At 54.6% G+C, this 25,896-nt stretch overlaps 1 protein-coding gene across 1 annotated transcript; it reads left to right on the forward strand.

The window, feature by feature from the left end:
- The first annotated feature begins 6,058 nt into the window (after positions 1–6,058).
- KRT77 (keratin 77) lies at positions 6,059–18,939 on the forward strand. The gene is made up of 9 exons (XM_072765215.1): positions 6,059–6,631; positions 11,574–11,788; positions 13,287–13,347; positions 13,849–13,944; positions 14,908–15,072; positions 15,947–16,072; positions 16,159–16,379; positions 16,721–16,755; positions 18,573–18,939. Exons 1-9 carry the CDS (start codon positions 6,059–6,061, stop codon positions 18,863–18,865), a joined length of 1,785 nt encoding a protein of 594 aa, XP_072621316.1. The 3' UTR covers positions 18,866–18,939.
- The last annotated feature ends 6,957 nt before the right edge of the window (positions 18,940–25,896 follow it).

Consider the following 25,896-nt stretch of genomic DNA (forward strand, 5'->3'; position numbering starts at 1 on the left):
TGCCAAGCGGAAAGTACCACAGCACAGCGGGGACTTCTCAGGCTTGGAGGCAGCCGCCCTGGTGCCCTGGTGTGATCTGGGCTTCCCGCTGGCGAGTCAGGTCACTGCGGGCAAGCCGCCTGGCACCTCCCCCCGCGCTAAGTCTCATCAATAAAATGAGTTTGTTCGGGTTGAATGACGTCATCTGTTTAACTCCTGGCACGCCGTGAGAGCTCAGTAAAGGGTCATCACTATTTACAGACAACGTTTCAGGAGCGCACCTGTTCGTTGAAGGAGGGATGGTGATAAATTGTTAATTCCTTCCGTTGTGTCTCTCCCACCACGGGCAAGGTGAGACGGGATCTGGGAGTTTCCCACAGGTCTCAGGTCCCGCGGCCCCCATCTCCCATGGATTTGTGATTCTGGTTCCCACCGCGCCACTACCTAGCCCTATGACCTCGAGTCTCTCCCGTTTTCCCCTTTAACCCAGCATGTAGAAGGATCCTCTGCCAGACAACCCCAGGCCCCTACTGGGGACTCCAAGTTTCTCTTGGGAGTCAACCCCAGTCTCACCCACAGCCTTGTTTTCCTTTGGGCCTACACCCGTGCAGCTGCTCCCTCTGCCCCCGAGACAAGAGAGTTGCCAGCTTCACGAATGACAGTACAAATAGTCATGACTTCCAACGTGCCGGATGGAAGAGCAAGAGCTTCATGCGCCTGGAACAATATTATCTCTGGGCCTTGGCCATGAGAACGTGCAGGGCTGCTCTGAGACCTCGCGAGGGCTTGTGGGCCCGGAGCACCTGTTAGGTTTTACAAGGAAAAGAGACACTGCTCGATCCTGAGTTTCCAGGGGGGCCCTGGGATTCTAGTCAAAGGGATAGCGGAGGTGGGGGTCCTGGCTGACCTGGGGCCTGAGGAGAAGCTTGAAGGCTTAGATGTTGCCCCAGACACCCACCGTAACCCAGAAGTCGGGAGTCCCTAGGGACTCGGGGATCACACAGATGCTCAACCGTTGAGCCCCCCAGGCGTCCCTCTAGCAGTTTTTTACAAATGAACTCATTCAATCTCCACAGAGGTGGGCAGTGCTATTATCTCTTCTTTACAAATAAGGAAACTGAGGCACGGAGGGATTAAGTGGGGGAGCCGGGATTCGGAGCTGGTCCTGTGTGCCCAGCCCCAACCTCTCACCCCTGCAAGCAGGGCCTGCTAGATTTTGGAGGTGAGGTGGGGCTCCCCTATGTCCCTCTCCCCCAGGCTGCAGGAGCACGGAGGCTGTGGGAATTCTTCAAAGGCTCATGTTCTTTTTGGATTGGGAAGGAGGGTTCCCAAACTCTGGTTCTCTGCACCCCCAATTTCCCCTGTAACCTTGACTAAGTCCTTGCTGTCTTTGTAGCCATTTCCTTCTTGTAAAATGAAGGCTCTGGCTGGAGGCCTCTGTCGCCCATCCGGGTCTGACATTCCCATGTAGGGGGAAGAGTGATCTGAGGACGCGGAGGCCAAGGCCAGGAGCTTCCGTCCAGTCCCAGGACACTGCGCGCCTGCCTTCGCTCCCTGTCCCGTCATTGCTTTCCTGTGCTGCCCAGGGGGTTCCAAATCCCATTTTAGGGAGATTAAGGGCCTGGGTACCTGCACTCCTTCCTGGCAGGGCTGGTGCCTCCCTTTCTCGGTCCCCACACCCCTGCTGTACTTCTGTGCTGTTGCTGATACCGCCTCCAGGCCTGGGAGCTGCAGGCTGAGATGGGGAGCAGATCTGCAGGGGCTGCTCCTGCCAGTCACACCAGCAGATCCTCCTGAACCCTGCCTCCCGCTGCTGCCCGAGACTGTGATCGGGTGGCTGATAAGTGCCCTGGGCCTCACCCTCTTGGCAGCCCTGGGTTTCAGTACCTGGGAGTCAAACAGGGCAAGGTGAAGCCCTCAACTGACTTGCCCCTTTCCTTTAAGGAGAGCGCTGGGGGCAGGTGGGCAGTGTGGAGGGGACGACGGGGCACCTCTTCCACGAGAGACCCCACCTCTTCAGCAATACCCTGGGGTTCTGGAGTGGGGGTGCTTGCCGTCCAAATCTCCATCTGCGTGTTCTTGAGCAAGTTACTCGATCTCTCCAAGTCTCCTTTACCCCACCTGTAAAATGCGGGTAATTATCAGAAGGACTTCCTCATAAGGCTGATTTTTGGGTTGAGACTCTCCACGTTTTAGACCTAGCAGCGCGGCCCGCTGAAAGCGCTCCATTAGCCGTCAACCATTAGGATGACGGTCAGTATTATTCTTTGGTTCTGAATAGACTCTCAAGAGGCCATTTCATTGGTTCTACTGCTTCCTCCAGGCCAGTGATCCCCAAACTGCTCATTAAAACCTTCTGGGACCTTGAAAAAATTCCAGAGCCCAGACTACACTCCAGACCGGTGAAATCCCGGTCTAGGGTGAGGGGACCTGGGGGAGGCACAGGCAACAGTGGTCGTTGAAGCTCTGCAGGGGAGCCCCAACGTGTAGCAAGTTCAGCCACCACTGCTCTTTGTCATCCAACCAACTGGTTGAGGGGTGTCCTTTAGGGATAGCAATTTGTCATAATTTAATAATTCCCCATATTCAGCACAAGGGTAAATATAAACCCTGGTGAGCTTCCTATTTATTTAGTTGGTGGGAGAGACGCATGTGAAAGGGTTAATTATGTGCAATCGTCACGACAGGGGTTGAAAGTGAGCGGTGCAAGAGAGCATGTTGCGGGTGAGAGAGGGGTGGGCTCACGGGCTCTGGGGTGTTCAGGGAGGGCTGCGTGAGGAACCCTCCCTGCATGACTCTTTGGAATTTCCAACATGCTCTTCTATGTTTGATCTTAGCTGCTTATTATAATCACCCTGTGAATCTGGTATTATTATCCTTTTTTTTTTTACAAACCAGGGAAGTGAGGTTCAAGGAGTTAAGAATTTGTCCAAGTCATGGGGCCGGGAAGGGTGGAGCCAGGATTCAAAGCTGAACCCAAGGATCTTTTCCCCACTCCCCTGCTCCTTCCTGCCTGGGACCTACCATCCCTTCTTCATATACCCTCTGTTCTCTCTGCATCTTCTATCTGCCTCCACCTGACCCAGAATCCTTGCCTTCAGGTACCCCTCTTACACGGGCCCATCCCAATCCCTAGTTCCACTCTCCTTTCCTTCCTCTGACTCCCCTGGTCTTCTCCTTATGTCTCCCATGGCCAGGGGCTGAGCCTTGGCTTCCCTCTCCTACCGAGAGCCCCCACGGGGGCAGGGGGGTGGTGGTTAGCGTCAGGACTAGGGCTGTGTAGACCTAATTCTGAGATGCCAGAACTAGGGTGGCAACTGTCCTGACTTACCTGGGACTAACCTGGTTCATGCACTAAAAGTCCAGGCAAAGTGGAACCCGTGGTCATTTTACCAGGATCCGAGAGTAACTGCATCTATGCTTGTTTAGTGTATTACAGTGTTCTGTGCTTTCTCACATGCCTTATAGCATCGAGAAGTTTCCTCGAGAAAGAATTGCTCTGATTCCTTTAAGGACCTGAGGCTCTGGAGTTAGAGAGTTGCCTAAGGTCACAGGCTAATAGAAGCAGGGCTGGAAGCTGAAACCAGTTTCTGCGACTGAATTTCAGGCTCACTCTCTGTCTCACAAGGTCTCCTGGAGACGGTGCCTGAAACGGTTGCCTTGCCGAGCAGGTAAGGTGTGGAGGCCCGAAGCTGCCCACAGAGCCCCTCCCAGCCTACGGGGCCTTCTCCTCACTGAGGCTCCCCGACACCTCTCTTGTTCTTTCCCACCACCTGCCTTGCCCACCTCTGCGGCTGTTGGTAGCTGTGGTTTCAGCTCCAACTTTTGCAAAAATATTTACTTATTGCATAAATACAAAGGACAAGGACATTTAAAATACTAGGGGAAAACCCCCTCCTGTAATCCTTAATAAGTTGATGCAGTTTTTTGCTACTTTTTAAGCCTCCCTTCTGTGCGTTCTTAATTTTCATGAGTTCATAGGCCAGACACCCGTGTATTTAGCTTTCTTCATTTAATGTTGTATCATAAGTGCCTTCACCAATGCTTCATCTTCTCCTTGAAGATAATTTTAAATAACTGAATCTGGGCAGGCAAGCATTTACCATTTTTCTTTTTTTAAAATAAATTTATTTTGTATTGGTGTTCAATTTGTCAACATATAGAATAACACCCAGTGCTCATCCCCTCAAGTGCCCCCCTCAGTGCCTGTCACCCAGTCACCCCCACCCCCCACCCACCTCCCCTTCCATCACCCTTAGTTCGTTTCCCAGAGTTAGGAGTCTTTCATGTTCTGTCTCCCTTTCTGATAGTTCCCACTTATTTTTTCTCTTTTCCCCTTTATTCCCTATCACTATTTTCTATATTCCCCAAATGAATGAGACCATATAATGTTTGTCCTTCTCCGATTGACTTATTTCACTCAGCATCATACCCTCCAGTTCCATCCATGTCGAAACAAATGGTGCCTTTACCATTTTTCTAAGTCTGGACATTTAAGGCTATTTCCCCCACATTTTAAAATAATAATAATAATAATAATAATTATTATTATTATTAATATTTTATAAATATTATATTATATAATAATATATAATATATAAATATATTTATTAATTATTATTAATATTTTATATATTTAATATTAATTATTATTATTAAGTTTTGGGTGAAAGCCACAATCTGTTTGAGTCCAGAGGGAAACACATTTTTGTTGGCTGATGCTGATGTGCATCGAATGAGCTTCATTCCATGCTTGCTGGCGGTGCTTTCCAGAATGTGGGTCCGTACACCTGTGCTGGTCCATGGGCACTTTGTTACACGTTTGAGAAGAGATAAATACAGAATTTGAGAATAACCACTTGGAAATGTAATTAATTTTTTCCCTTTTAACAAGAGAACAATTTTATATCTATTGAATCAAAAAATAAAAATTGAGGCTTGTGTATTGTATATCTTTAAAAAATCTCCTTTTAAGGGAAATTTTTAAAACTTTTATTTTACAGGCATCCCAGGTGGCTCAGCAGTTTAGCGCTGCCTTCAGCCCAGGGCCTGATCCTGGAGACACAGGATCGAGCCCCACGTCGGGCTCCCTCCATGGAGCCTGCTTCTCCCTCTGCCTGTGTCTCTGCCTCTCTCTCTCTCTCTCTCTCTCTGTGTCTCATGAATAAATAAACAAAATGTTAAAAAATTTTTTTATTTTACAAAAACATTGGTCTAAAATACATTGGAAATTAAAAAAAAAAAAAAAAGATTTTACGATAGTTTGCCTTTTGGTCTAGAAGACTATGTTCAGTCCCGGTGGATGCCCAATGCATCTGGAACCACAGCTCTTCAGTGCTACAGGTCCTCATCTGCTTTGTAGAGGAGGAGCCTGAGGCACATAGAGCAGCACTAGATGCACCCAGCAAAATGTGAACAGTCTTGGGCTGAGTCCCCTAGCTTTCACTTGCACTCAATGACCACAATATCATATTTTCATGTGATTAAAAGTTGGGGTGTGCATAGTGGTGATAAATAATAACAGGGCGAAGAAGCAGGGGGAGGGGAGCCCAGAACAAAACTTTCATCCGACCAGGGTAATTCTATGGCAGTAGATGTCTCCACCTGTGTCCCAGCTGTGAGCATAAGGCAGCTAGACAACCCCTAGCATCGCCCCAGATCTCCTGGTCACACCCCTAGACAAACATCTCAATGGTGGAGTTTCTTAGGAAGGTATCAGCTAATGATTTAGGGGAAACTGTATAGGAGTTTCCAGCAGCTCGGTCCTGAGAGATCACTGCACTCTGATCTCTAAGCGGCAAGAGATGAATGATAAATGATCAAGTTGGGGAAGTTTATCTACAGTACAATTTCTGCAACTCATAGGTGTGAGGCTTTAAACAGATGCTGCTGGCAGGCCAACTAAACATAAATATTCCCCTCCCAGGATTCGGAAAGTGCCCAGCCCAGCCAGCACATGTATATATAGGGACTGAGCCAGATCTCTTGTCAAAGGAGTCCTAGCTCTTTCCCTCCTGGGTCTCTGCCTCCTTCCAGCTGGGCTTTTCTTTTGGCTACTTCTCTGGATGCTCTAGCTACCATGAGCCGCCAATTTAGCTCTCAGTCAGCATTTAGCTCTAGGAGCAGGCGGTTTTACAGCACTGGCTCCTCTGCAGGCTCTGGTGGTGGGAGTCGGGCTGTGGGGTCTGTGTGTCAGGTCCGGGGCAGGTGTGGTGGTGGTGGTGGTGGTGGTGGTGGTGGTGGGTATGGGAGCCACGCCAGGGGGTTTGGTTCTAGGAGCCTCTACAACCTGGGAGGCAGTAAAAGCATCTCCATTAGCTTAGTGGGGAGAAGTGCTAGTGGTTTCTGCCAGGGTGGGGGAGCAGGAGGGAAATTTGGAGGCGGGGGCAGAAGTTTTGGGGGCGGTGGCTTTGGAGGCGGTGGCTATGGAGGAGGTGGCGGCTTTGGAGGAGGTGGTTTTGGGGGTAGCAGTTTTGGGCTTGGGGGCTTTGGTCCTTCCTGTCCCCCAGGGGGCATCCAAGAGGTGACTGTTAACCAGAGCCTCCTACAGCCACTTCACCTGGAGGTGGACCCTGAAATTCAGAGAGTCAAGACCCAGGAGCGGGAGCAGATCATGGTCCTCAACAACAAGTTTGCCTCCTTCATTGACAAGGTGAGTACCTCAAGGCAGGTGGGTCTCTGGCCCCCGATCAAATACCCGAGAAGGCCTTGTGCTTTGCCACCTCTTCCCACCTGGTGCTGTCTCAGTCTGGGGCTGGCAATCACCTCCACAAGTATATGTTCTGGGGCCTTGAGAAAGCATTCATCTCATTAGGGCTCAGTTTGACGTATTGAGGGGATTTATTTTTATCTTTTCCTTTTGGCAGGAAACCAGGTAAGAAATGTGAAAATACCCCACAGAAAAACAAAATACATGGTGTGGTGACTTCATTTTCATTTATCATTATTCACTCTCCGTCTACCCACTCATCCATCCACCCATCTACCCACTCATCCATCCACCCATCTACCCACTCTTTCATCCATCCATCCATCCATCCATCCATCCATCCATCCATCCATTCACCCATCCATCTACCCACTCATCCATCCACCCATCTACCCACTCTTTCATCCATCCATCCATCCATCCATCCATCCATCCATCCCACAAACATTTAATAAGCAACTACTATATGTCAGATAGAGAGCCAGGTATGACAGGGTGACTAGAACACAAGTCCTGTCCTCAAGGAGCCATGGCACAGCCTAGGCAAATGCCCTGAGCGTATCTCTGAGGGCTAAAGTGAATTGCATACTCAGTAGGATTCTATCAGAGTTCCCTGTTTTAGTTCATTCAAGGCCAAGAATGGACCAGATGGGGAACTTGTAGCCGCTCTCCCTAGTTCCCTAATTAAACCTCAGATTAGAGCCAGTCCAGAGCCAAATCAGCAAGCAGAGGCTTCTAGATGGTAAAGAACTATGGTAAAGACCTTCCTCCAGCATTTCCTTTTATCCAGAGGTGGAGGAAGAGTAGCCCCTGTAGGCTTCCCAGGAAGTTCTTTGCTCTTAGGGATGTAGTAGGAAGCACCCTGGGGCATAAAGGCCCTTGGATTCTAAGTGACCATCCTTCAGACCCACAGGAATTCAGTGTTGAGGCCAGACCTTGACCTGTGGTCTGACAGCAGATCAACCAGGGCTGAAGCCCACCACTGGGCTGTATACCCAGTCTCTGATATCTGGGCAGACGCTGGGAGAGGACAGAGTGTGTGAGCCGGAGGAGGAGGGGTAAGAGTGTTGAGGCCAAAAGAGAGCCAAACAGGAGTTCAGTAGAGCAAAGTGCTTCTGGTTACTTCTGATCACCTTGGATGGGAAATTTGGCTGAACATCATCATACCTCAGGCATGGGCAGGGGCTGGGAGGGCTTCACTGGAGCAAGGGGGTGCCAGGTGAAAGAGACTCCATTGGAGGCCAAGACTTAGCTTAAGGAGGAGCTGAGAGACAGGAGGGCTTGAGGTCAGTGAAATGGCCAAGGGCTATTGACAGCCAATCTCCCGGGACTCACTTGATTGTGGTTCCACCATTAATATCAGACATTTGTTGCATCTTGTGGCATGGCCTGTGGGCAGAGGCCAAGCTGCAGGAGACTGTGGCAATCTGTCCCTCCCCAAGGGGATGGCTTGTCATGACCATGAGGAAAAATCCCTCATCCAGGAGGACTCTGGCCTGGCTGGAAGGGAGAAGGCTTCTACTGCAGTGGATTCTGACTCTAGTTTCTGATCTGGTTTTCTGCTTTCACCCTCAACCCCATATAGTCCATTCTCAGAACCACACGAGTGCCATCCTTTAAAAACATCACATCACTTCTCTGTTTGAATCTTCCATTGGCTGCTCATCTCATTTGGAATAAAAGCCAAGATTCTAAAAGGCCCTGTGTGATTTGGCCTCTGCCCCACAGCTGCTGCTCACCCCTGGCTTGCATTTGTGAGAATTAGGCACCATTGCCACCACTGGGTGGAACAGCTCTCAAGCTGCAAGGTTTAGTGAACAGACTGAGAGCTGGGGTTTAGCTCCCCAGGGTGCAAAGTCTGTCTGCAGTGACCCTACACTCCCCCCGGGGCCTCCTCTCCTGTTTCTCTCTTGCTTATCAGCACACTACCTATTGCATCCTTGCATCCTCCAGCACCCCATGCCTGCCTCAGGGCCTTTGCTCTTGCCAATCCCTCTGCTTTGAATTCCTCCTTCCCAAGAATGGTCTGGCTTGCTCCCTCATCTCCTTCAGATCTTTTCTGATGCCGCTATCTAATGGGGCCTTCTCTGATCTTCCTTTTTGAACTAGCACCCCCACATCAACATCCATATCCACCAACCCTGTACTACTTCTCTCCATTGTCCCTAAGGCCATTTGACACACACTATATATTTCACATGCCTCCGAGTGTAGAGTATTCAGGCCACTCACCCCCCGGCACAGGGCATGCAAGCTCAGCTGACAAAGCCCAGGGAGGTGTCCTCATGGGAAGAGATAGACCCCATCCCTTTCCTTCCTGAGGTCCCTTTTCCTTGTCTTTGGTTCTACAAAGGCCTTTGCATCCATTTCTACTGTCTAAGTGTCCAAGCCCGCTACCTCAATTTGTTGTTCACCATGTATTAACTGCAGGGACCATTCTAGGTGTTGGGGATTCAATTATGAACATCACAGACAAAATCCCTGCTTTCCAGGAGTTTCCATTGTATTCAGAGAGATAGCTGTCTACACTCCGAGGCAATTCCAAATCCCTTCGCGTTAGTCCCTGATACTTATGAACTGCCTTCTCTATGTTGGGCACTGTGTGTCCATGGGTCCGAGCGCCTTGTGTCCACAGGAGAATGAAGCCGACATGGCTCTGCCTTCTTGAGGCTCCCCCCAGGAGTGGACGGATGTGCTCAAACAGCACCAAGTGACAACAAATCACACTAGATGCTCTAGGGCAAGGACCTCGGGCTATGAAGGCAAGACACCAGGGAGATGGTGCCATTTTAGTTGAGATGGAAAAGGGAAATAGGGCTTAGCCAGGCAAAAAAGTTGGGAAGATCTGGGCTGCTGGAGGAGCAGGAGGTCCTGGGGGCTGAAGGGTCATGAGCAAGAGAGAGAGGGGCAGAGGAGGGGTGTGCTTTTCCCAGTAAGGTGAGCTCAGCATGATGCTAAGTTTCATGGGACACAGCCCAGGAGTGTTTGGGGGGCCCAGGAAAAAAAATCACAAACAGCTTTCAGTGATTTTTCTAGAGATTAAATCCCATTGAATTTCCCTGGCACTCCCTGCAGCCAGTCTCTGCCTTTGCAGTTTGGGTGGCCTGACAAGATCCAAGGTTTCTTTTGCCGACGTGCTCTGAGGTGCCGTGTGCGTGGGGGGACAGGTGCTCTGGTTAACCTGCCCCTCATTGTTCGACATGGCGAGCCCTCGTGCGCCCATGAGATCTTTTTCCTCCAGTTCCCACAGCAGTGAGCACAGAGCTGAGACCCCGTGTCCATTTGATGTGTCCACCTTCTGGCAGTGTCACCAGAGCAAAACTCAGCCAGGTGGAAACATTCCCACGGGAGTGTTCCAAGCTGAGATAACCTGTGAGGGCCGCCGGCCTTAGCTCTTGCTTTGATGAAGTGAACGAAAAATGAGCCGTGGGGAATAGTGTTCACCGGGCACATCTCCCAGCCTAGAGTCAGAATCCCAAGGAGGTTAATAAGGGCTGGCCCCTTGGCAGGGCAGTCCTAGGGCCACGGGTTTGGGGCAGCCTCCTTGGTGCCACGTTGTAGGGGAATGTCTTCAGGGTCTGTTCGGACTGCACAAAGCATTGGGTTTGTCCCCATACACAAGTCCCAGGAGGATCCTGGAGTGTGTGTGTGTGTGTGTGTGCACCTGAGCACAGCCTAGAGGCCTCCTTTATCTTCACCTAAGGCATGGGAAGGGAGGCTCCATCTGAGGGCAACCTGCAGAGGGAAGGTGAGGGCTGATCATGATCATGCACTTGGTCTGCACAGCCAGCCAGCCGGCTCTCTGGACCCTGTCCCTGACCTTTGTGCCCAGTTTCAGGAGAAGAGAGAGTGAGGCTATAGGATGATTCCTCCCTCCATTTTTTGTCATTGAATGTTGATGAAGGGAATAGCAGCGTGAGTATTTCCCAAACACTGGACATCCCCGAAGTCCTTTCTTTGGGGGCATGGGCAGGCATCATACAACATTCTTAAGAACTGGGAACAGGGGCACCGGGGTGGCTGAGTTGGTTAAGCATCTGACTTCGGCTCAGGTCATGATCTCAGGGTCCTGGGACTGAGCCCCACTTCCGGCTCCTAGCTCAGCAGGGAGTCTGCTTCTCCCGCTCCCTCTGCTTGCTGCTCTGCCTACTTGTGCTCTCTCTCTTTAATAAATAAATAAAATCTCCTCTCCCTTTGCACCCCCCCATCCTCTCTGTCTCTCAAATGAATAAATAAAATCTTAAAAAATAATAAAAAGTGGGAACCTTTATTTTTAAAATGCCGAGTCAGCATTTAAGTGAAGGGGAGTGGGGAACCTTCCTGAAACACACACTGGCAGGCGGCGGAGGTGGTGGCGCCTGCAGGACGGGGCCACCCAGGCTGGTTTGCTCCGAAATCAGTTTAATATTCTAAGTCAAATACCTTCTTCCCTCTTATTTTCTCTTCTCCTCCATCACATAAAGCATTTCAGCCACAAAGAGAAATAAGCCTTGGATGTGTGAGTGTTTCAGATGCTCTGCATCGCCATTGCCTCACGTTGGCACAGATAAGCTGAGTGTGGGAGAGCCAGCTCTGTGGTGTACGTGGCTGTAGATGAAGGAGAGAGGGCACCTCACGGGAGGTGGTTTGCCTTCAAATCCAGAGTTAGCTTAGTAAATTAGGGGTGATTTTAGGCAAGTTGACCTTACAGCCCTTGGTCAACCATCAGAAACCGCATCGTGTTCTGTGTGTCCTGGTCCCACAGAAAGGGAAGCCCTCTGATCCCCAGAGGGGCCACCTCGATTCTCCGGGCCCAGATACGCTGTGTGGTTGTCCATCTTCCTACCCGTGGGGGTGCTTCTGGGACCCACAGCCGGGGGCGAACTTGGAAGTCTCTTGCTCGTAGGTGCGATTCCTGGAGCAGCAGAACCAGGTGCTGCAAACAAAGTGGGAGCTGCTACAACAAGTAAACACCTCTACTCGGACCAATAACCTGGAGCCCGTCTTGGAGAACTACATCAGTGAGCTGCGGAGGCAGGTGGATTTTCTCAACGCCGAGCAAATGCGCCAGAACACAGACGTCAAGAACATGCAGGATGTCGTGGAGGACTACAAGAGCAAGTGAGGCCCCGGGCAGGGCAAAGGGGTCGGGGAGAAGCACGGCAGGGAAGCGCTTGGGGTAAAGACGTTCTGCTCCAGTGTTCACTGGCAGGGGTGCCCAGGGTCCCCCGGTGCAACCGCAGGGGGCACCGTCTTGCATGTGGCAGCTCTGCTAGGATGGTGGGGCCAGTCAGCTCTCAACTATAGTAGGTGGAGAAGGGCAGACTGTCCTCACGATGCTGGAGCCAGAGGAGCCAAGTTCCAGTGGGTTTTGCCACTTTCTAGCTGCTTGCAAGCCCGTCTTTCTAAGTCTTTAGTTTTCACCTTAGTAGAGTGGGGTTGGTAGGCACCCTCCCTCCCTGTTGGGTTGCTTGACTGGCAGATCCGGGCTTTGAGACTTCGGGGTGCAGCAGACTAGCTGGGCAGGCCTAGAATCGGACTAGAGTGTTTGCATTCTGGTAGGCTTCTGCGGGGTGCTGATGCCGGTGGCCGGGGGACCGCACTTTGAGAACCGCTTGTTTAGACGACATCCCGCTTAATAAGTTTCCAGCCTGTGCCTGCAAATACTAAGCACCAGCTGTTGTTAATCGTAGGGGCGGGCATGGCAAGACTCGTCTAATTCCAGATCGGCTGCTCCTGAACCGTGCCGGCAGCTGAGCGGCTTCTCCCTCCACCCGCTAGGGGTACAGGTGCTACCCTTGCCATCACTCTGCCGCGCCAGAGAGTCAAGAGTGTGTGACTCAAAAAAGGGAAAGATGAAATTCTTTCAATCACCAGAAGGTGTTGGGGGGCAAAATTGTAGGTGACCTTTTTCTTCTCTAAAGCAATTTAGGCGGATGCCTGGCTGACTCAGAGGTTGAGCGTCAGCCTTCGGCTCAGGGCGTGATCCCGGGGTCCTGGGATCGAGTCCCACGTCGGGCTCCCTGCATGGAGCCTGCTCCTCCCTCTGCCTGTGTCTCTACCTCTCTCTGTGTGTCTCTCATAAATAAATAAATACAATCTTAAAAAAAATAAAGCAACTTAGTAGGGGCACCCAGGTGGCTTAGTCGGTTAAGCATCTGCCTTCGGCTCAGGTCATGATCCCAGGGTCCTGGGATGGAGCCCTGCGTCGGGCCCCCTGCCCAACGGGGAGCCTGCTTCTCCCTTTGCCTCTCCCCCTGCTCCTGCTCGCTTTCTCTCTCTTAAATTAAAAACAAACCAACAATTTAGTATAAGTGGCTATTCATGTTCTCAATTGTTAAAAATGAGTGCAACGAATTTACAAAGGTAAAACATCAAAAGAAAAATGGACCTTTTGGGAGTGTCCGATGTGGCTCTGCATTTTCCACGTTGGGTTGTTGTACCTCTATTGACCTGGGAGGCCAGCAGCTGGCTCCAGCGTCTGGTTTATGGGAGTGGCAGGCCCTGGCAGGGGAGAGCCAAAGTCGGGGATGTTCCAAGCCTCCTGCTGTGGGGAGAAATCCCAAGGAGCCAAGGTCAGCCTCTGCAGCCCACCTGTGCTTCTTACCTCCCCCCACAGGTACGAGGAAGAAATCAACCGGAGGGCCAACACTGAAAATGACTTTGTCGTCCTGAAGAAGGTGAAGGGTGGGGGTGGGCCCAGGGGGGCTGTGGGGCCCAGGGGCTGAGCAGAGTGAGCAACTCCTGGGGGATGCTGTGTGACCAAGGGGTGGACAGGTGACTGCTGGCAGCAGCTTGTGGAGGGTGTGGCCCGAATGCTGGGCCCTTGCACTGGAGGGGTTAAGGCTGAAAGCGACGTTGAATCTTGAGGCTTCCTTGCGTGCTTCTCTCTTCACAGTCCCGAATATGAAGTTCAATCAACTGATGCCTTTTGAGTGTCAATTATGTGCAGCCTTGGGGCCCGAGGAGGGACGCAGGGTGCTGTGTGTCACTGATTGGGTTGAGGGGCTTGGTGTCACATTTCCTTCTGGCCAGGAAAGCCAGGGTTTTTGCAGGCCCCTCACTTGAGTGAGATGAAGAAATAAACCCAGAGAGGCTTGGCCACTTGCCCAGGTCACCCAGTGAGCTGGTGGCAGGCGATGCCTAGGCAGTAAGTCAGACTGTCTCTGCTTGCTGTTCAGGACGTGGATGCGGCTTACATGAGCAAGGTAGACCTGGAGTCCAAGGTGAATGTTCTGTTCGGGGAGATCAATTTCCTGAAATATTTATTTGAGACGGTGAGTTCAGTCCTCGCGAGAAACATTTCTCTTTCCTCACGGGTCACAAGGGGTATGGGCGGCTGGAGGGGGAGGCCTGCAACCCAGCATGACCCACTAGGGACTCCGCTCCTCAGTCATCTCAACTCTGTGGGACTGGGGACAGCCTCCCCACCCCCGGTGCTCGGATTCCTGGGTGCGGGTGCTCGAGGTGGGAGGCAGAGAGAGTCCTGAGGGAGGAGGAGAGGGATCAGCCCTTGATTCTACCTGGAAATGAGGTTAATCCCCGGGACATACAGGGACCAGAATTCTTCATCAGTGCTGGGAAGGGCTGGGGCTATTGGGGAATCCTCTAGGACAGGACAGTGTGGATCCTGGAGAGAACGAGGATGAGGCCTGCCGTGGTGAAGGATAATATGCTCCTACCACCCCTGGCCCTACCCTACTGTCGTTCATGTCCACCCTGGGCCAGATGCTGTGCTAGGAGCTTTGCCACGTCTTGGTTTCCATTCTGGAGTTGAGAGAGCTGAGAAACTCAGTCACTAGCTCGGTCACTCAGCTGGTCAGTGGTAGAGCTCAGGCTCGAGAGTAAGTGAGCGGCTGCACAAGGAGAGTCCTACCCTTGCCCTGAGAGCTCATGTATTCCTCAAGGAGCAAGTCTGCCTGTCAGAGGGCCCAACCCAAGACGGCGGCCAAGCCAAGTAAGGCCTAGAGAGAGGGCACAGGGGAGGCACAACGGGCAGGTGGTGCCTACAGGGGCTCTGAATTCATGCTCCTTTCTTCTCCCCAGAGACTGGGTCTGGGGGCCTTTACTTTTAGTTAAGGTGCTTCTTGGGGTGCAACAACTATTCAAAGGACCCTCCCCAAGACTTGCATCTGGCCCAGGCTTCTGGCTTCCTCAGAGAGCCTTGAGGGGATGGTAGAGGGAAACTGAGGCCCCAGGAGAAGAGTGGAAGGAGTCACCCTGTGGTCCACACCTTACAGGAACTGTCCCAGATGCAAACCCACATCAGCGACACCAATGTCATCTTGTCTATGGACAATAACCGCTTCCTGGACCTGGACAGCATCATAGATGCGGTGAGGACCCAGTATGAGCTGATCGCACAGAAGAGCAAGGACGAGGCCGAGGCACTGTACCAGACTAAGGTGAGCACCGCTGCTCCTCCACCTAGACCCGGTACCCCAGACCACACGCCCCCAGAACTTCCATCATCTTTCTCTTACTTTGGAATATCTATCAATCATCTATCACCTATCTATCATCACTGTAGTTAAGGGCCAAAGGTCAGCCCCTACATTAGGAACGTCTAGCCTTGAGATGTGCTTTCTCAGCTCCACTCCTGGCTGGCCTCTGTCCCGCTGCCCTGCAGGCAGGCCTTCTGAGTGCGTGGATTTCCGCCTCCGACCGGGGAGGCAGATGGTCAACAGTGAAAGCATCAGAAGGCAGAGCTTCCCTTGAGCCCCCCCCTCCCCGTGCTTCCTCCAGAGCCCTGCCCGTGGCTCCTACTGCTGGGCCCGTGTAGATACAGAAACGACAGAGAGAGGAGAATGGGAGTAATCACAGGGCATGCTGAGGGCCTCTGGGGAAACGAGGTCCTGGCTGCCAGGGAAACCATCCTGGAAAAGGGTGGAAGGGATGCAGTGTGGTGGCAAAAGTGAAGGGGTCCCAGTGTGGGTACGGCCAGGAGTAGGGCTTAGGTGACGCAACAGGCAGGTCACAAAGGGTGGCCAGGAGCAGCTGCGTCTGTCTGGGATGCGGGTCTGGCCCAGAGGCTGGTGAGAGGAGGGAGGCTTGACCAGGACTGGGGGTGTGTGTGTGTGTGTGTGGTGTCGCAGCTCAGATGAGGGGGGTTCGGTAGGGGAGTGAGGTGTATTCAGGTATCACAGCCCCAGCGGGGGCAGGGGGGCCCCTGGGAACCGTCCCGGGGAGAGCAGCCGGGGGGGGCCAGGGGGGGCTCCCTCCCCCGAGAGGGCCTGGCGGTGAGCAGCGGGCTGACGGCCACGCCGCCTGCGACCACAGTACCAGGAGCTGCAGGTGTCGGCGGGCAGGCACGGAGACGAGCTGAAGAACAGCAAGTTGGAGATCACCGAGCTCAACCGCACCATCCAGAGGCTGCAGGCAGAGATCAGCAGCGTGAGGAAGCAGGTGAGAAGGGCGCCCCGGCTGCGCCCACACGGCGCCCCACGGCCGCGCGGATGGGGCTCCTGGACCTCAAGCCCGTCTCCGCGCAGATCGAGCAGATGCACGTGGCCATCTCGGACGCGGAGGAGAGAGGGGAGCAGGCCCTTCAGGATGCGCGGCAGAAGCTTGGGGACCTGGAGGAGGCCCTGCACCAGGCCAAGGAGGAGCTGGCCCGGCTGCTGCGCGACTACCAGGCGCTGCTGGGGGCCAAGCTGTCGCTGGACGTGGAGATCGCCACCTACCGCAAGCTGCTGGAGGGCGAGGAGAGCAGGTGGGGGGCGCTCCGGGGCCCAGCGCAGGCGGCAGCGGGAGCAGCGGGGCTACTCGGAGAGAAAACAATTCTTTTCTGGGACAATTGGTGGCCCAGGCTGAGAATGTCCCTGTGCCCCAACCTAAGCCACCGCAGCCAGTGCAAAAGCCTTCGGAAAAGTGCTTAAAACCCCGGGTCGCCCCACACTCCCTGACGGCTGGGCCTGTGCCCCCAGCTTTCCCTAAAGGTTGGAGGCAGTTTTCACTTCATGCGAGTATCTCTGCTCCTCGCGTCTCCAGGCTGTTAAGTGCCTTCCCTCTGCCTTTGCGGGTCTGGCTGATGCGTGTGCTTTGGTTTTACAGGATGTCAGGGGAGCTGCAGAGCCACGTGAGCATCTGTAAGTAGCAGGGTCCAGACCCTGGGTTGTGGGGGGGCAGGCGGAGGCGGGGCCCGGGGGGCTTGGCCAGCGGGACCGCAGTCAGCATTTTAGGTTCCAGGCCTGCATGATGACCCTCAGTGAGCAAACCGACCACAAAAGCCCGGACAAATGTGCTGAAATCAATTATTATGATTTTAGCTCTTATTTATCTTAATTTTTATGAGACCTGCTAATCAGTAGCAGCTTAGAACTCGTGACGGTTTATGGATCATGAAAACGGGTCCTGACGTTGCTTTGTCCTATGAAGACTGCTTGGAAAACGGGAATCCTTTCCTCCAAAGTGTCTTTTTGCAAACCGATACGATGCTGCGGAGATGGTGGGGTGGTGGGAGGGATGGGGGGTGGGAGGAGGGAGGCCAGGTGCAGGGGTCGCAGGTGGGGCCCTGCTCTCCTACCCACGCTCAGGCTGCCCTCTCCCCCAGCTGTGCACAGCAGCCAGACACCTGCCCTCTCCCTGCAGCTGTGCACAGCAGCCAGACACCTGCCCTCTCCCCCAGCTGTGCACAGCAGCCAGACACCTGCCCTCTCCCTGCAGCTGTGCACAGCAGCCAGACACCTGTCCTCTCCCCCAGCTGTGCACAGCAGCCAGACACCTGTCCTCTCCCCCAGCTGTGCACAGCAGCCAGACACCTGTCCTCTACCCCAGCTGTGCACAGCAGCCAGACACCCGCCCTCTCCCTGCAGCTGTGCACAGCAGCCAGACACCCGCCCTCTCCCTGCAGCTGTGCACAGCAGCCAGACACCTGTCCTCTCCCCCAGCTGTGCACAGCAGCCAGACACCCGCCCTCTCCCCAGCTGTGCACAGCAGCCAGACACCTGCCCTCTCCCTGCAGCTGTGCACAGCAGCCAGACACCTGCCCTCTCCCTGCAGCTGTGCACAGCAGCCAGACACCCGCCCTCTCCCTGCAGCTGTGCACAGCAGCCAGACACCTGCCCTCTCCCTGCAGCTGTGCACAGCAGCCAGACACCTGCCCTCTCCCTGCAGCTGTGCACAGCAGCCAGACACCTGTCCTCTCCCCCAGCTGTGCACAGCAGCCAGACACCTGTCCTCTCCCCCAGCTGTGCACAGCAGCCAGACACCTGTCCTCTCCCCCAGCTGTGCACAGCAGCCAGACACCCGCCCTCTCCCTGCAGCTGTGCACAGCAGCCAGACACCTGCCCTCTCCCTGCAGCTGTGCACAGCAGCCAGACACCTGCCCTCTCCCCAGCTGTGCACAGCAGCCAGACACCTGCCCTCTCCCCCAGCTGTGCACAGCAGCCAGACACCCGCCCTCTCCCTGCAGCTGTGCACAGCAGCCAGACACCTGCTCTCTCCCTGCAGCTGTGCACAGCAGCCAGACACCTGCCCTCTCCCCCAGCTGTGCACAGCAGCCAGACACCCGCCCTCTCCCTGCAGCTGTGCACAGCAGCTAGACACCTGCCCTCTCCCTGCAGCTGTGCACAGCAGCCAGACACCTGCCCTCTCCCTGCAGCTGTGCACAGCAGCCAGACACCTGCCCTCTCCCTGCAGCTGTGCACAGCAGCCAGACACCTGCCCTCTCCCTGCAGCTGTGCACAGCAGCCAGACACCTGTCCTCTCCCCCAGCTGTGCACAGCAGCCAGACACCCGCCCTCTCCCTGCAGCTGTGCACAGCAGCTAGACACCTGCCCTCTCCCTGCAGCTGTGCACAGCAGCCAGACACCTGCCCTCTCCCTGCAGCTGTGCACAGCAGCCAGACACCTGCCCTCTCCCTGCAGCTGTGCACAGCAGCCAGACACCTGCCCTCTCCCTGCAGCTGTGCACAGCAGCCAGACGACCGTCAGCGGCGGCGGCGGCGGCGGGGGCCGAGGCTCCGGAGGCTACGGGGGCGGCTCCGGAGGCGGTTCGGGCGGCGGCTCCCGCGGGGGCAGCGGAGGTTATGCAGCCGGCGGCGGCGGCGGCGGCTCCCGCGGGGGCGGCGGAGGGGGTTACGCGGGCGGAGGCGGCTACGCAGGGAGCGGCCGGGGCAGCAGCAAGTCCGGCGGCTCCTCGCGCGTGCGGGTGGTGCAGACCTCCACCAGCACCTCCCGCAGGCGAATCCTGGAGTAGAGGCCCCGCCTCTCCTGTCCCCGCCCCCGCCCTCCCTGAGCCCCTCTCCCCTTTCCCTCCTGGGTCTCCGCAGCTTTGCCCACACAGTCCAAGCTGGGGGGGGGGGGGAGCAGGTGCAAAACCCCCACCAGCAGCTCTGTCTTCCCAGGGCGCTGGAGTCACAGCCAGACCGCTCCTCTGGGCCTGCTCCTGCCCCTGGGGACACCCCGGGGCCCAGTTAAGCGATGGAGAGAAAAGCCTGTAGAGTATCTAGAAAGCAGATGGCGGGGAGTAGACGTTAAGGACCAGATTTCCCACCCCCAGGCTCCCTTTCTTGCACCTGGGCTGCCCTATGGACAATGATCCATCCCGCAGGGAACCAACAGTGAGGCCTTGGGCCCAGTAGCTGGGCGAGAGGAGCCCCTGTGCCGTGGGCCCGTTCCTGCTGTTGCTCTGTTAGCCTCACGCTTTCCTGCCAATGGATCCTATGGATTTGCTGTCCTCGTCAGACACCTCTGAGTCATGGTCGTGATTCTGATTCTCTGTCTTAAGAAGCACTGTCCTCTGGGTTAGCAGAGTATTTCAGAGTGTGAGCGGCCTTGTCCACCGGAGGACTAATTATCGGTAATAGAGGAGTCAGCGGGCGAGCCAGGGAGTTCTGGTGTCTCCTGTGCCTCCTCCACTCTTCGGCAGCTTGGCCCTTCCTGGACTCTGCTCCATAACGGCCCTCCTGAGAATTGTCCAGGCGGCTGAGCTCCTGCAGCCCGGCACTGTCGTGTCCAGGTGTGGGGCCCTGAAGTGTTGGAGGATCAGGCGTGGGTCTCGGGAGGGCTCAATCCTGACCAGTCCGGAAGCTGCCTGTTACTTGTAAGGAAGCTTAGTGCCCTTTCCTGACTCCCTCTGCCTCATGTTCTCTGTGACCGAGCACTTCCTGCAAGTCTGACCCTTTGTTTCGGGCCTCACACAAGGCGCTGGAGATGTGCTGGAGGGGACAGGAAGGGGAAGCTGTCTGCCAAGGAGCAGGCCTTGCTTCTAAGATCGAGAGTCCCCTTCGCTTGCTTGCTAAGTCCTAACGCAACCTCCAGGTCCATGATTCTCTTGGGGTATCAGATGGGCTCCACGGTGCTGTGACTTCATCATTTCCTGGTTGAAGGTTGTACCTTGAAAGGCTTGACATTTCCGGTGTTTCTACAATAAAGTTTTCTGTGATCTCAGACTGCTGTGTGGTCAGATAAGTGATTTCCTCTTAAATTTCTGCAGGTCTCTGAAATTATTCACATCTGGGAAGTAAAAGTTTACGCATTTGTTGAGCAGACATTCAGTTAGCTCCTGCTGTGTGCCAGGCGGTGGCCTCGGCCCTGGGAATACAGTGTTGAATGAACATGTTTCTGAATCGTAAGGTGCTCACAACCCAAATGATAGATTATAGGGGAAAGGAACGTTTAGAGGGAGGACAAACCAGAGCGTGTGCTCCTGTGGACCTTGTAGCCTGCGGATGAAAGCAAGGCCTGCCCTGTGGACACAAGCAGACCCTCCACTGCAGGAGCAGTGGGATCTGCAGTGGGTGCCAAGGTCGGGGAAGGGAAGTTTGGCCCCAAAGCTTGGCCCTCCTAGAGGGCTGGGAAGTGGAACAGGACTGGGGAACAGAGTGGAAGTAGGTGTGGATGGGGGGCTAGTCTGCCAGAGACTCAAAGATAAGAGAGAGTGAATGTGTGTGAGTGCGAGGGGACAGCCTCCCGGGAGAAATGAGCTGGGGAGACCAGAGACTGAGCCCATTCACCCAGCGGGGGCCCTGGGCCGGGGCATCTTGAATCCATGCCTCTGGGGGGAAGCGTAGATGCGGAAACTCAAGAATGGAGCAAGTGACGCTACCATGTTAGTCTATGTGATATTTCTGAGTCTGCGTAAAGGAGTCAGATAACAGATGTGACCTACTTTCTCCTTCCCCGAAGGAGTACGGATGGCAGCTGGATATGGGATTCATTCAAATATGACTGCAGCCCATACTGATAAGACAGCGTGTTCCCACGCGAACCCTTGCCTTCTCTCCGGGAAGTGTCTCCTCGCTCACCTGGGCAGCAGACTGGTGGGGGACTAGCTGGCAAAGCGGAGGTGGGCAGAGGGGCTGCTGGACAGGAGGGAGGGAGGCTGTAGACAGACGCTATGTCACACTTGAAGGAAAGAAAAGAAACGAAAGCACAGGGCAGGGACGGGAAGTGAGAAAACAGCAGTGGGTAGAAACATGACTTAGTTCAGCTGTCGACAGCGACAGCACATGAGCCGACAGCGGTTGGTGGCCCCTGGGGACGGGCGGGGGGACCAGGAGGAGAGCTGTGTGCTGAATCCACTTCGGCTCTTCTGTAATCTGACCACTCCGAGGACGTTACTAAATAGAAGTCCAGGCAGAGGACAGTGGCCGGGACGGCGGTCGTGGGCAATCCAAAACCTGGCTGCAGGCGTACAGGGAAGGTCCTGGAAGTCTTTGGGGGTGGGGTGGGGGGAGATGTGACTGTGGACTGCAAAGATTTGAAGAGCTTCCCCTGGCAAAGGGGGGTTGACCCATCTGAGCCAATGGCCCAGATGGGCAGGTGGGAACGGCAGCAGGTTTGGCTCAGTATAAGAAGCAACTTTTTATTAATCCTGAGACGGGAGAGGCGTGAGGAGTTGGGACATTTCCAGCAGAGGTTGGCTAACTATCTGGCAGGAGGTTGAGGGAGGGGGGAAGGATATGTGGGAATACGTGCATGGCAGCCATTCATCTCTTTGCTGCCCTAAGAGTTCATGCGATGGAGCGTGAGAAACAAGGCGTTTTACTCTTTATTTTATATTTAGGAAAATTAAGGTCAGATGCCAGGGAAGGATCAAGTCATGGAGAGGCCAAGGGCACAGGGGCCAAGGATCATAAAACGAACCCAAGCTTCCTTATACCATCAGACCCAGTCCAGGGCGTGGGTTTGATTATCCCTGGGTTCATGCATTTGCTTATGATGTTCTTCGGGGATCCAGGTTGGCTCTGGATACAGACATAGGGCAAGGTGGATTAGAGGTCATCTTGCCCATCCTTCCTCTTCTGGGCAGGAATTGGGATTGTCCCCCCAAAGCCCCAAAGCCCCAAAGGCTTTCTCTTCAGAAGCCTTGACCTTCTCAATCATGGAGGACCGGGGGGCGGGGGGACAGATGCAGGGAACCACGTGCCTGAATCCTAGAATATTGGAACTGAGATTCCACAGGGCAGGGACGTGACAAAGGTAGGGCAAGGGGAGAGGAGTTAGTCAGCCAAGGAGGGTCTGGGACTCCAGGGTCTGAGCAAGGGGGGGCTGGCGCCGCAAGGTCCCAGAGGAGGCTTCCTGGTGTAACCAATACTCCTGTTAGAGACAGTGAGATGGGGGATCCCTGGGTGGCGCAGCGGTTTGGCGCCTGCCTTTGGCCCAGGGCGCGATCCTGGAGACCCAGGATCGAATCCCACATCAGGCTCCCGGTGCATGGAGCCTGCTTCTCCCTCCGCCTGTGTCTCTGCGCCTCTCTCTCTCTCTGTGACTATCATAAATAAATAAAAAATTAAAAAAAAAAAATTTAGAGACAGTGAGATGCCCCCCACTTCAGTGCACCCCAGTGACAACCAGGAGCAATTCCATAGGCCTCCAAGCAGGTATGAAATGCATCCACCTGCAATATCTCGTGATTCCCACGGGCCCTAGGAGAGACCTGTGGGCCTTCCAGGGGCAGAGCCACAGGGAGGCGGGGAGGAGGGAGCAGGGAGGAGGGCAGGAGGCAACTCCCAGGGAGTCTGCCAGCTGCTTCTCCCTCTGGGACGCTGGGGCAGGGCAGGGCACTCTGGGAATCTAAATTCATTTCCACCAGCTCCTCATCTACATAGATTTTCATCTAGGAGCATGGTGACACGAGGAGCAACCATCGGCTCAATAAAATTCTAACTCTGTCTGACCTGGGACAAGGTGTGTCTCTGGGCTGGGAAAGTCCTCGATATCAGGAAGCCTGTCAAGGAAGCTGCTTCACCCTCGGTTACTGGACCTCCGGCCCAGGACGCATCTTGCAAGCGTGAGCCGTGAGCTCCCATAGTCCCTCTTCAAGCCGGTGAAACTCCCATCCTTTGGTTGGACCCGCGGCCCTGGTCTTATCGGCTTTCTGATCAGTCCAGGAGCCTGCGTCTTCTGGTTGGTCAACACTCTGTTGAGGGCTGAGCTGGGAACTTGGGATGCCGGGAGGTACTTGAGCATGGAGGACTGGTTCTGAATGTCCCAGGGCCCAGCCTGCAGGGCTTCGGGGGCTCCGAGGTCGCATTCCGGCTCCCACACCTGTCCCAGCGTGCTCAGCCATGGGGATCTGTCCCCACCTGCCCAGCAGGTGTTCCCCAGTGGCAGTGATTCCCAGCTAGCCCAGCCCCTCTGGCTGCAGGTGCACTCAGCATCCCCTCCTGTGTGTATGTGTGTGTGTGGGGGGGCGAGCTTCTCTGTTCTAGATTCATGTCCCCCTCCACCCTCCAACCCTAGGCTTTTGCCCTCATCGTGAGAATGTAAGCTGCCCTCCAAGGTCTTTTCAGTTTCCAGTGAAATAGGGGCTTGTTCCCAAGCTTTCCCTGATTGTCGTATCATCTTCTGGGTCCTTCCAAATGCAATGGCGGGAGAGAACCCTTCCCACTCCCTCTATCTAGCATCTGCTACACTTCAGTTTCCCTGTAGGGTGATGCAGTCCCTCTGAGGAAACTCCGGCTCAGAGAGAGTAAGGCACCTACCCAGAGTCCCCCAGCCAGAAACTTGCAGTCTAGAGCGGGCGTCTGGATGACTCCGTGGCTCAGACAACCCACCCCCCTCCCTGGCTTCCTCCTTCCTGGCCTCTCTCCTGCTCCAGCACCGCTAGGCAGCTGCCGGGGCCTCCTTCCCTGCTGTCCTGCCCGGGCAGGCTGCCCACTTGGGCACCTCTCCCTCCTGCATAAAAAGCCTCGGCCCCTCCTCTGCTGGCTGCTGGCTTTCCACATCTCACCCCGCCTCCCTATTGTCTGTGTCTCTCCTTATGCCCCCCAGGCTTCAGCTTTCCCACTCCCCTGAAATTTCCTTCTCCCACGTCCCTGGTGGAGTCCCGCAGGGCTGGGTGGCTTGTCATTGCACGTCTCTCTTCAACTTCTTTCTCAGTCCCATCCCGCACACGCAACTCAAAACATCACCACGCCTGCCCCTGCCCTTGGCGACAGCCTGCCTGTGGCAGCTTCATCCCAGTGATCGGTTCTGGGGTGTGCGTGTGGCTCCCTGGGTTTGGAGGTGCACTCTGGCATCCAGCACCGATGGGGGTGCTCTTCAGGTGCAGGGGACTACGTGGGGGAGTGGGGAAAGTGGGGGTGCTAGGAGGGCACCCGAAGACACAGAGGACTTAGTTTTGCTTTCAAAGGGCTCACAGAGCAGTTGAGGGACTAGCAAACACACACACACACACACACACGCGGATTAGCACTTGAAACTGGCAGCAACTGAGTTAAGGAGAAGAAATCAATGGAGCAGCCAAGGGGTTTTAATCAAGGAAAGCTCCCCGGAAGAGTGGGCCTGTCCACTCCCTGGTGGAGCAGGAGACATGCGGGCATTTGCTGTCAAGGCCTGAGGGACCAACCCAGGTTCAGGCCCAAACGCCCAGGAATTGAGATCATGGGCAAAGCACTTGAGTGGAATGGTCACGGCAAGGCTGGGTGAGTGGCTAGTGGATGGCAGGAAAGCTGTAGGCCATGGGGACAGGCCCATGACAAGAGGAGGCCTTTGGGCGGGAGGCAGGCGTGTTCTCACGGTTTGACAGCCTTGGCTTGCCAGTTCCCAGCGGGGGGCACATCTTTTACCCGCCAGGGGACTATGTTGGTTGCCTTTTCTTTAAAACGGGGCTGACCCTGGTCACCACCGTGTGGACTTTGGGTGACGTTTAGATGAGATGCTGCTCCTAGCACGTAGTGGGGGGGGGGGGCTGTGGATGTGAATGCCTCTCTCCTCTTTTTTTTTCTTTTTTTTTAATATAAATTTATTTTTTATTGGTGTTCAATTTGCCAACATATAGAATAACACCCAGTGCTCATCCCGTCAAGTGCCCCCCTCAGCGCCCGTCACCCAGTCACCACCACCCCCCACCCACCTCCCCTTCCACCACCCCTAGTTCGTTTCCCAGAGTCAGGAGTCTCTCATGTGCTGTCTCCCTTTCTGATATTTCCCACTCATTTGCTTTTTTAATATCACCACGTACTACTACTACGGTCCTGGGGACATTGCAAGAAGGGATGAGCCTGAACGGTGGCAACATCACAGCTTCGGGCCCCACTGGGTGCCGGCCCAGCACCGGGAACAGAATTTGATTCAGAAACTGGAAGGTTCCCAGGAACGGATTGCCTGACTTGGATGGATTTTTCGAGCCTGTCCTTGAGCCTCCTCGCAGGCTTAGAAGGAAGAACCGTTGAGCTGAAACCAGGAAACTCAGGTTCGAGTCCCAGATGTGTGTTTTCCTGACTGGAGTGTCTAAGCAAGTCCCCTCGTCTCCCCGAGCCTCAGTTTTCCACTTTGTAAAACGGGTCGAAACAGTGTGACTGCTTAGTTCTTGGGGCTCCCGTGGGGACAGTGTCCGTGTCCGTGCTCGGTCAGGCGAATCAGGCGAAGGGCACAAACGCCAGCTGATGGCGATTTTTGTGCCCTCTCGTGTCTTGTCTTCCCTGTGACTCCCCCTCTTCGCCGTAGCAGCGGCAGTAAGCCTTGCAGCTCTGGACGTTGTCTCTCAGCTGTCTCACTGTCCATCTCGTGGCTTTTTCTGTCAGTTTCTCAGTTTGGGGATGAGGAAGGCACACGGGTCTCCGAGAGATCTGAGGTTGGCTGGCAGAGGTCAGAGAGCAAACACACCTGTACGTACACACACGCACACACATGTGCACACCCCTCCAAACTGCTAGAAGGAATCGACTGTGCAGAGTGACATGTCTCACGAGGGAGTATGCTGAACTACAAGAATTTTGGTTGCCTGTCAGAGATGGTTAGGCAACAGTCATTACCCTGCCAAGACCATCCCAGGTCCCA

The sequence above is a fragment of the Vulpes vulpes genome, chromosome 8 (assembly GCF_048418805.1).
Source record: "Vulpes vulpes isolate BD-2025 chromosome 8, VulVul3, whole genome shotgun sequence".
Lineage (NCBI taxonomy): Eukaryota > Metazoa > Chordata > Mammalia > Carnivora > Canidae > Vulpes > Vulpes vulpes.